At 38.8% G+C, this 10,346-nt stretch overlaps 3 protein-coding genes across 3 annotated transcripts; 2 read left to right on the top strand and 1 right to left on the bottom strand.

The window, feature by feature from the left end:
- On the top strand, positions 1-4,073 carry LOC120777365 (membrane-associated protein Hem). Its single transcript, XM_040108633.1, has 3 exons — positions 1-1,440; positions 1,504-2,692; positions 2,757-4,073. Exons 1-3 carry the CDS (start codon positions 261-263, stop codon positions 3,757-3,759), a joined length of 3,372 nt encoding a protein of 1,123 aa, XP_039964567.1. The 5' UTR covers positions 1-260; the 3' UTR covers positions 3,760-4,073.
- Positions 4,074-4,766: 693 nt separating this feature from the next.
- LOC120778604 (transmembrane protein 161B) lies at positions 4,767-7,223 on the bottom strand. The gene is made up of 8 exons (XM_040110476.1): positions 7,063-7,223; positions 6,458-6,832; positions 6,322-6,401; positions 6,047-6,262; positions 5,728-5,985; positions 5,492-5,666; positions 5,077-5,427; positions 4,767-5,009 (listed from the first exon to the last, which is right to left on the bottom strand). The coding sequence occupies exons 1-8, from the start codon at positions 7,063-7,065 to the stop codon at positions 4,890-4,892; spliced, it is 1,578 nt and encodes a 525-aa protein (XP_039966410.1). The 5' UTR covers positions 7,066-7,223; the 3' UTR covers positions 4,767-4,889.
- Positions 7,224-7,505: 282 nt separating this feature from the next.
- LOC120776686 (GATOR complex protein NPRL3) lies at positions 7,506-10,211 on the top strand. The gene is made up of 4 exons (XM_040107564.1): positions 7,506-7,670; positions 7,738-9,358; positions 9,418-9,573; positions 9,800-10,211. Exons 1-4 carry the CDS (start codon positions 7,577-7,579, stop codon positions 10,128-10,130), a joined length of 2,202 nt encoding a protein of 733 aa, XP_039963498.1. The 5' UTR covers positions 7,506-7,576; the 3' UTR covers positions 10,131-10,211.
- Positions 10,212-10,346: the final 135 nt, after the last annotated feature.

Genomic DNA, 10,346 nt, shown 5'->3' with positions numbered 1-10,346 from the left:
GAAGTGATAGACGAAAGAATTGGTTCTGCAGAAAATTTAACAAATTTCCAATTAAAAAATGTTTATAATCAAAATTAATTAAGTACAAAGTGTTTAAAACAATATTAGAAATAATAATCAAGTGAAGTTTTCATTTAAAATACATTCCAATATTACAAAAGACGACCACAGCGAGTGTAGGGTAGTGAAGTGTAGGTGCGGCGGTCGCGCTTATTGAATTGTTGCAATAGCAAATTGGAAAAGCAGAGCAGACCGCCACAATGGCACGCCCAATTTATCCAAATCAACAGAAAATAGCTGAAAAGCTGGTGATACTCAACGATCGTGGTCTGGGTATATTAACGCGTATATATAATATTAAAAAAGCTTGCGGCGATACCAAATCCAAGCCAGGTTTCCTCTCTGACAAATCGCTTGAGTCATCTATTAAATTTATTGTAAAGCGTTTCCCCAACATCGATGTAAAGGGTTTGAATGCAATAGTGAATATAAAAGCGGAAATTATTAAATCGCTCTCCCTGTATTATCACACTTTTGTTGATTTGTTAGATTTTAAAGATAATGTCTGCGAATTGCTCACCACAATGGATGCTTGCCAGATACACTTGGATATTACACAGAACTTTGAGTTGACAAAACATTATTTGGATTTAGTAGTTACATATGTATCATTAATGATACTGCTGTCACGCGTTGATGATCGCAAAGCCGTTTTGGGACTCTATAATGCAGCCTACGAACTGCAGAATAATCAAGCAGATTCGGGGTTTCCACGTCTGGGTCAAATGATATTAGATTATGAAGTGCCGCTGAAACGTTTATCGGAAGAGTTCATACCGCATCAGCGTTTGCTAACAAATGCACTGCGTTCGCTTATCGCAATTTATCCGTTAAGAAATTTGCCAGCTGATAAATGGCGTGAAATGCAAAAACTCAGTTTAGTGGGTAATCCAGCAATATTGCTAAAAGCTGTGCGTACCGACACAATGTCCTGTGAGTATGTTTCACTTGAAGCAATGGATCGTTGGATAATTTTTGGCTTGTTGCTGAATCATCAAATGCTCGGACAGTATCAGGAGGTAAATAAAATTTGGATATCTGCTTTAGAATCGAGTTGGGTAATTGCATTGTTTCGTGATGAAGTATTGCAAATACATCAATACATACAGAGCACCTTTGACGGCATCAAAGGTTATAGCAAACGCATTGGCGAGGTAAAGGAAGCATATGCTGTGGCAACACAGAAAGCAGCGCTGATGCATCGTGAACGGCGTAAATTTTTGCGTACCGCCTTGAAAGAGCTGGCGCTTATAATGACTGATCAGCCCGGCTTGTTGGGACCAAAGGCAATTTTCATATTTATTGGCTTATGCTTGGCGCGTGATGAAATACTATGGCTATTGCGGCACAACGATAATCCGCCAGTGACGAAGAATAAAGGTACTTTCGTTTTAAATTACAAAAATATTTTCTTACTAATTTTTTAACAACTTGTTATTGCAGGTAAATCCAATGAGGATCTTGTTGATCGTCAATTGCCAGAATTACTCTTTCATATGGAGGAACTGCGCGCTCTTGTCCGCAAATACAGTCAAGTTATGCAACGCTATTACGTGCAATATCTCTCCGGGTTCGACTCGATCGATCTCAACATACGCATGCAAAGTTTACAAGTTTGTCCGGAGGATGAAAGTGTCATATTGTCTTCGTTGTATAACACCGCTTCAAGTTTGACTGTGAAACAAGTGGAGGACAATGAATTATTTGATTTTCGTGCTTTTCGGCTGGATTGGTTTCGCTTGCAAACATACATGAGCGTCAGTAAAGCCGCGCTGCGCATAACGGAAAATGTCGAATTGGCACGTTTGCTAGACTCTATGGTTTTCCACACACGCGTTGTGGATAACTTAGACGAGATACTCGTTGAGACCTCTGATTTAAGTATTTTCTGTTTCTACAATAAAATGTTTGACGATCAATTCCACATGTGTTTGGAATTTCCGGCACAAAATCGTTACATTATTGCATTTCCCTTGATTTGCAGTCACTTCCAGAATTGTACGCATGAAATGTGCCCCGAAGAGCGTCATCACATACGCGAGCGTTCGCTAAGTGTAGTTAACATCTTCTTGGAAGAGATGGCTAAGGAAGCCAAGAATATTATAACAACCATATGTGATGAGCAATGCACAATGGCCGATGCACTGTTGCCGAAACACTGTGCCAAAATACTATCAGTGCAATCAGCGCGCAAAAAGAAGGACAAAGCCAAAAAGCAATTCGACGATATACGTAAACCGGGTGATGAGTCGTATCGCAAAACACGCGAAGACTTGACCACAATGGACAAATTGCATATGGCACTGACCGAGCTGTGCTTTGCCATCAATTACTGTCCGACGGTGAATGTGTGGGAATTTGCATTTGCACCGCGCGAATATCTTTGTCAGAATTTGGAGCATCGTTTCTCGAGAGATCTCGTCGGCATGGTCATGTTCAATCAGGAGACCATGGAAATTGCAAAACCATCGGAACTGCTAGCCACTGTGCGCGCATACATGAATGTGCTACAGACCGTGGAGAATTATGTGCATATCGACATAACACGTGTATTCAACAACTGTCTGTTGCAGCAAACGCAGAATTTAGATTCGCATGGCGAGAAGACCATAGCGGCATTATATAATACATGGTATATTTATTTTTTTCAATAAAAACATTTAAAATTTTTCTGTTTTTACGTTTCTACTCTACAGGTACAGCGAGGTACTAGTGCGTCGCGTCTCCTCCGGCAATATAGTTTTCTCCATGAATCAGAAAGCATTTGTGCCCATATCGCCCGAAGGTTGGGTGCCTTTTAATCCACAAGAATTCTCCGACCTCAACGAATTGCGTTCATTGGCCGAACTTGTCGGCCCCTATGGCATAAAATCGCTAAATGAAACACTCATGTGGCACATTTCCAATCAAGTGCAAGAGCTCAAACAACATGTTGCCTCCAACAAGGATGTGCTCATATTGCTACGCACAAGTTTCGACAAACCCGAGGTAATGAAAGAACAATTCAAACGTTTACATGATGTCGACAGCGTACTACAACGCATGACACTCATCGGTGTGATACTTTGCTTCCGTAATTTGGTACATGAAGCGCTCGTCGATGTGCTTGAGAAGCGTATACCTTTCTTACTTAGTTCAGTGCGTGATTTCCAAGAGCATTTACCAGGTGGCGATCAAATACGCGTCGCTTCCGAAATGGCCTCGGCCGCTGGCTTGCCGTGTAAAGTCGATCCGACGCTAACCAGCACTTTGAAATCGAAAAAACCCGATTTCGATGAAGGCGAACATTTAGTGTCATGTTTGTTGATGGTTTTCGTTGCTGTCTCTATACCGAAATTGGCACGCAACGAAACGTCATTCTATCGCGCCTCCATCGACGGGCATTCGAATAATACACACTGCATGGCAGTGGCGATCAATAATATATTCGGCGCGCTATTCACCATTTGCGGTGAGAACGACATAGAGGATCGCATGAAAGAGTTCTTGGCATTGGCGAGCTCATCGCTATTGCGTTTGGGTCAGGAATCGGACAAAGAGGCGACACGTAATCGCGAATCGGTGTATTTGCTCTTGGACGAGATTGTGAAACAATCGCCTTTCCTCACGATGGATTTGCTGGAATCTTGTTTCCCATATGTGCTCATACGCAATGCATATCATGCGGTCTACAAGCAGGAACAAATGTTGGGACTTTAAGCGTCACAAAAGTGTCACAAACGAATATAAGTAAGTTTAAAGATTTGGCGTTAATGTTGGATTAGTAATTTAAGCAGTTTATATTTGCACAATACTTGCAAGTGACTTGAAAAGTATTTACTCTATGTCTTTTGCTGTCCACTCTACATTCTATTTCTGCATTTATATGTAATTATAGAATACATTATACAACATAATTATATATATATGAAAAAAATATATATTTAGCAGTAAAGGCATTATTTCCAGCTTATTTATAACTATCTTTATCTATATAAACATACTAAAATAAAGTATTAAAACTTTCGTAGAAACGTTTTTTTATTCAACAATTTTTTTTAAACGCGTTGTTATGCATCTTTGTGGTGAATTTAAAATGTTTACTAACCTAAACAAGCAACAAAGTTAACTTCTCTTGCGCCAAGGCTGTAATACCCTTCACAAATAAAAAAAAAATCCATACAAAAATTTGATTTTATTGTTGAGTTTGTAGTACAGCTATATGCTATAGTGGTCCGATCTGAACAATTTGTTTGTATATTGCAGCACTTTCTTGGACTGCCAAATTTCAGGCGATTTTTTCTCAAATAAAAAAATTTTTCATACAAGAACTTGATTTTGATCTTCAGATGAATAGACGGAAATGGTTAAATCGACTCAACTCATCACGCTGACCAATTATATATTATTTTTATAGGGTCTCCGACATTTCCATTAAAATTTTTGTTGCTGTTGCGCAGCATAAGACAACCAATTTTACGATTTTTGTTTTAAATGTTTTTTATTGCCAGCTTTTAATAAACAAATAATATCAAACACGCATAAAACAAAATACTTGAAACTTAAAACTAAAAAATTAAACTATTTATGGCTTATTAGTTTGTTGTGAACGTACATATACATGTATGTATGTATGTAGGAGAAATAGTTTAAATTTAAACGTAAAAATAAAATATTTGACATAATATGTTACAAAAATCATTTCAAAATTATAAACAATTTGAAAAAAATTGCTAAATGCGCACAAAAATTACATAATATGCTAAAAAAAACTTTCAAAATTATAACAAATTCGAAAAAATGCGACATAATGTAAATATGCATTCTTGACTGTCAACACATATGCAGTTTTACGTTGTGCTAAAATATGATTGGTACACAATACCCAAAGCTGAAGAGGTGAAAAGTGTAAAATAACTCCACCAGCTAGCAAAGCCCAGAAAACCTTTGTACACGTCGGCGTTGAAAACCTGTAAAAAAAAAAATAACGCATGAGATGATGGTACATAAAAAATATCGCATGACATTTTTGCATACATTTTTTAAACTGATCCATTGCGCATGTATAGCATTTGCAGATTCTAAAATATTGAAATCTTCGCCCTGAATATGTTCACCACTATCGGACGCCGGCATGCTGCTCATTATTGTTGTGGCAACTGGCGGCAAAGCTGTCGTACTTGCCAACTCCACTTCATCAGCGACCAAAGGCGCCTCGCTTAACGGACACATATCTGTGCAAATGCTGCTGCTATTGCTGCTTTTCAGTATGCCAGCCCAAGTAAATTCACCTAAGCTTTTGTACATCAAAGTGAGATATAAGCAGAGCAGTAGCGGTGCGGCGAATTGCAGTGTGACCACGCACAGGTAGTAGAATATAGAGGAAATCTGTGTTAGAATGGCAAAGTAGCAGTTAATAACAGTAATTAAGTTTATTATTGCGCGTTTATACCTTCTTCTGATACTCTACATTTGTAATGCGACCAGCTTCTTTGCGTAAGTCGACAATTTTGTCATGCGCTAGGTTTAAATAAGATTGCAAATAGATGGGTATTAAGGCAAAACGTAGTAAAACTACTAAAACGACAATAATCAGGCGCATTGTTTCAAACGCCTCCACTGAAAGTCTAAAAATAATATTTGAAAATGACAACTTAATATGTAGTACTTATGATTTTTTAAACATACAATGGTTTCTGCATGCCCTCGAATACACGCTCAGTCAGATACTCTCTGCTTATTGGTCTGATCCAGAGTATTATCAGCAGGAAAGGCAAAATAAAACTGATGTTGAGTAGCAGTTGCAATGTTTTGCGACCGCTACAGTATTTCAAAGAGTCCCAATGCATTTTTGCCATGCGTAAACCTGGGAAGGTGAAGATTGCACCTAAAAGGCCGCAACAAACTGCCATGCAGAGTTTCACAATCAGCTTGGATGCGGGACCACTACAAATATAGCATAGTGATGAAAAATATTATATATATATAATTAAAAGAAATAACTCACGATGAGGGCAAACCCTGTGCCGTAAGGAACTCTGAAGCGCTCGCGTTAAAGCTACTGTATGCGTGTTCCAGCCCCGTCTCAAGGTGGCGTTCATCGATAATGAGCACAATCATGGAAATAAGTAGATAAACTAAGCAGGCGACTATGACCATGGAACGTTCACCGATCGACTCTTCATTTTGAAAATACAACCATGTAAGCGACGAGAGTAGTTTGCTAAGCAGCATATAAGTGTTATTATAAAAGAATAAAGATTAAGAGCAAAACATACTTACAGCGAAAAGAAGACAACCAACAGGCACCAAATCATGCTTAGGTTGAACTCATTTTTCAGTGGAAAATAGTAGTGATAGACCTGCAGAAAAGCAAACAATTGATTTAGCATGCAGAAAAATATATTTTTTCCTATACCTCTGATAAAATATACACAACTGCTGCATAAACGCTAAAATCGACCAGCCACTGGTATTCGGTGTAATATCTGAGATGCACAACATCGCGTGCCACCACTGGTGTTGTCTCAAGTTGCACTTCTAAGTTACGTGGTATGTGAAATTGTCCTGTGCCATTTCGTGCTTCATATCCCTTATTACCTTTGCCGCCACCTTTCGTATGCTTCTCCTTAGGTACACCAGCTAACGTACGCAGCTCATCGTCCGAAGGATGTAAATATCTATAAAGGCCTGTCGCGCATAATAACCACTTGGCAAAGGAAAAATGTGGACTTATCTTTTGTATAACACTCAACGTTAAAAGTGTAAGCACCAATTGTGCACCGAGCACTGCCTGGAAAATATAATTATAGAGAGAGTGTATAGAGCAGGTCGTTGTTACTTAAGTGCAGCCCAAGAAAGTACGCTAGCAACACTAGAGCGCTATCAATCTATTTTTGGCATCATTTTCATAAATATTTCTTGCATATTGCGAAAAAATGTGCGCTCCACTTAGTTAAGTGACAATTTGAAATCTATATATACTTCAACTATGAAATAAAATTTCCATATATTTTTACACACCATTTTCTACACTGCTTCTTGTGGCTTAATCTTAAATGTTACACTCACTAATTAATACATAATTAATGTGTTAATTAAAAGCGGAAACTGTGCTACTTAACGAGTACTACGATAAAAAATATTGGAGTAACTATTTCTTCGGCCGGGAAATATGACACAAAAATAAAACAATGACAGCTGTGAACAATGTTGTCAATTCAAAATAATAATAACACTAAGCGAGAAATTTTTTGCTGCATTCAGAATTTATGATTTATTAATATATTCTTTTTTTGTCTTTGCTTAAAAAACTTTTGTTTATTTTATTGCTAATATTTTTTCTTGAATTACGTCTATTTCCAAAACAAGATTTTTGAACATTTCAACATTTCAAATACATTGTGAATGTCGTTGCCTGGTAACGAAAGAAGTAGCATTTCTTATCAGCAATGCAGTCAATCAATACAGCTGTTTCCTAGCTTATAAGAAATCGCAATTGCAATTAAATTTAACTTTCTCCTAAAAAATAAAGTAAATGGAAGTAAATCCAATAGCAGTGCTGCTCGTCTATATGGACAGCAAAGGAGACCGTCTCTTATTTCGTTATCCCTATGAAAATGTGTACAAAGGTAAATAGCTGGCTAAAAATTGTCAACTCATTCACACCCACAAATACTCTTTGTTTTATATACATAGATAAAACACCGTTGCATAGTATGCCCTTGGCGGCATCTGCGCCGGTACTGAACAATCCACCACTGGTTGATGTAGCGATGAGCAGTTCAACGACATCGCTGGTGTCACAAATTTCTTCCGATACCAGCAGAAAACGCAATCCATATGCCATTAGTAGCAGCGATGAACTATTGCAAACGGCGCCACCACCAAATATTGCACCCGCTAATATGTTTGGTGTTTACAATAGTTGCTGCAATACAGTGCCCAAAGGTCAATTGGAAGGGTTTACCGATGAAGTGCTCTCAACACTATTTGCAGTAAAACAACAATTGTGCAATCAAAAACTAGAATTAAAAGTGAATGATGTGCGTTTCGTGTCACATCCAACATTAATACCGCGCAATGAGCACCGCAACAGCGCGGGCAATACAAGTAATGCTTCAAATACCTCCAACACATCTTTACCACTTGCGGCGCCAACGACGGCTACAAGCGCTACTATCGGTACAGCAACAGCATCATCATTGCCACAGCCAAAGTCTCAACCACAGCAAATGCTTATAAATATTGTGTTCGCTTTGCATGCACAGGCCAGTTATTCCATAGTGAAATGCTATTACGAACTCAGCAAGCGACTCGGTTTAGCGCTACGTTTCGAAGAACAACGTGCCAGTTATTGTACCGAGGAGACAATGCTTATGGCACGTACGCATGATGAACTCTCCTCACAGCAGCAACCATTGGAGCGCACATTTGACGCCATCACAGAGCGTTGCACTTTAGCGCAAGCGCTCAAATCAATCTATCATGATCTATGTACTACTGGCTTACTGAATACAACGTTAAATCAATACCTAACGGTAAGTTTTTGTTTGCCGCAAAAAGCGCATCAGCTGCACAAAAAAGGTAGCATGGTCGATCCTGAGGTTATAGATCGTTGTTTGAGTTCGTTAAAACCTTACCATGGCATGCTGCTTGTGGACTATGCGGAACTGCTCGACTGTGTGCCACCGCGTGCTGCGCGCATGCTACTACAATTGGTAGAGATCTACACACCGCTAATGAGCTTACAAATGCTTGCCTCTGAAGCGGACATGAGTATTGAGCATGTTTACAAAATGGTTTCACATTTGGTCTATTGGGGTAAAGCCACCATTATCTATCCGCTTTGCGAAACGAATGTTTATGTTATTGCGCCCGATGCGCCACTACATACAAAATCACATTTGGTTGAGAAATTCTCAGCCCGTTTTGCTGGCATGTCCCTCTTCGATGCTATCGCACACTTTTCGCTGCCCACATCCATTGGTCACCTCACCACACCACTGCAGCAGTCGGCGCGTCAGGGTATGCTCGCACAAATGGTGGTCTGGATGCTGCAACATCACTTACTAATGCAATTGCATACATATGTACAATTTATGCCGAGCGATTTAGACGATTTCTATGGCGGCGTGAGTACCATGAACGTGGCGGGCAGCGATTATTCGGCCTGTAGTGATGGCGTTAATGAACACAAGTCATCGCTAATGGATTTACAAGAGGGCACGACTACGCACAGTTCAATTGGTGTGGGCGCTACGGGTGAACTGTTGATATCACCATTGAGTCGTAGCATGAATGTGAGCGACGACGAGCTGTAAGTGTTGCGTCAGTAAAATGTTCATATCATTTACTAATTTTTAATGTTAAACACAGCAATGCCGGCTCCTTGCTCTCCTGCGCCAGCCAACCACTGCCAGTGCCGCATACTAGTCATCGCTCGATTACCGAAGATCGCTACTCGGGCGGCTGTTCAACAGCATCAGATAACATTGTCGCACAACCATCCTCTAGTCACAAGTCAAATTATAGGTGAGAATCGGGTTATTTATTTATTTATTTATTTTTTTATTTATTTTATTTTTATTTTTTTATTTTATTTTATTTTTTTTTATTTTTATTTTTTTTTATTTTTTTTTTTATTTTTTTTTATTTTTTTTTATTTTATTTTATTTTTTCTATTTTTTTATTTATTTCATTTAATTTTTCAAATAAATCTCAAACTTCACATAACATATTTATTTGCATATACACACAGCATGACTGCCTCCATAAGCACAGAGAATTGTGACAGTATCGCCTCCATCGAAGATGAGGAACGCATTAAAGAGCTATTATCGGTTTTCAATGATGCCGATCGTGCGGCCATACGTCGTATACCCGCCTCAACGAACATCGATGATCTCTCGTTGTTGGTGAAACTCTATCAGGCCGGTTATTTTAAGAGCGAACATCACCTCGAAGAGATTATGTACTTTCAAAGCTTACGTCCAGCTGAACTTTTACAGCTACTGGATAAATTTCGTGATGTGCTAATCATATATGAGACTGAGGACCCTGCCATTGCATCAATGTACAATAATAAGTGAAGCAAGCAACATAAAAAATGTGAAAGCGTCGTGCGCAGGCGCTAGTGAACCGTCAAGCCGTGTGTGCTAAAAGTGCCTTAATTGTTTGCAAAAGTGCAAAGCATTCCTGAGCGCAAAACGCGTATTTTTTTGTATATACCGTTACCCGCTACAAGTTTAGATTTAAGCTTAATGTTTGTCATATTTTTTTGTAGCTTGTAATGTGTATAAAATGAA

Source organism: Bactrocera tryoni, chromosome 5 (genome assembly GCF_016617805.1).
Source record: "Bactrocera tryoni isolate S06 chromosome 5, CSIRO_BtryS06_freeze2, whole genome shotgun sequence".
Classification (NCBI taxonomy): Eukaryota; Metazoa; Arthropoda; class Insecta; order Diptera; family Tephritidae; genus Bactrocera; species Bactrocera tryoni.
Note: the sequence above shows the minus strand (reverse complement) of the source record. Positions and strands in the feature narration are given on the sequence as shown.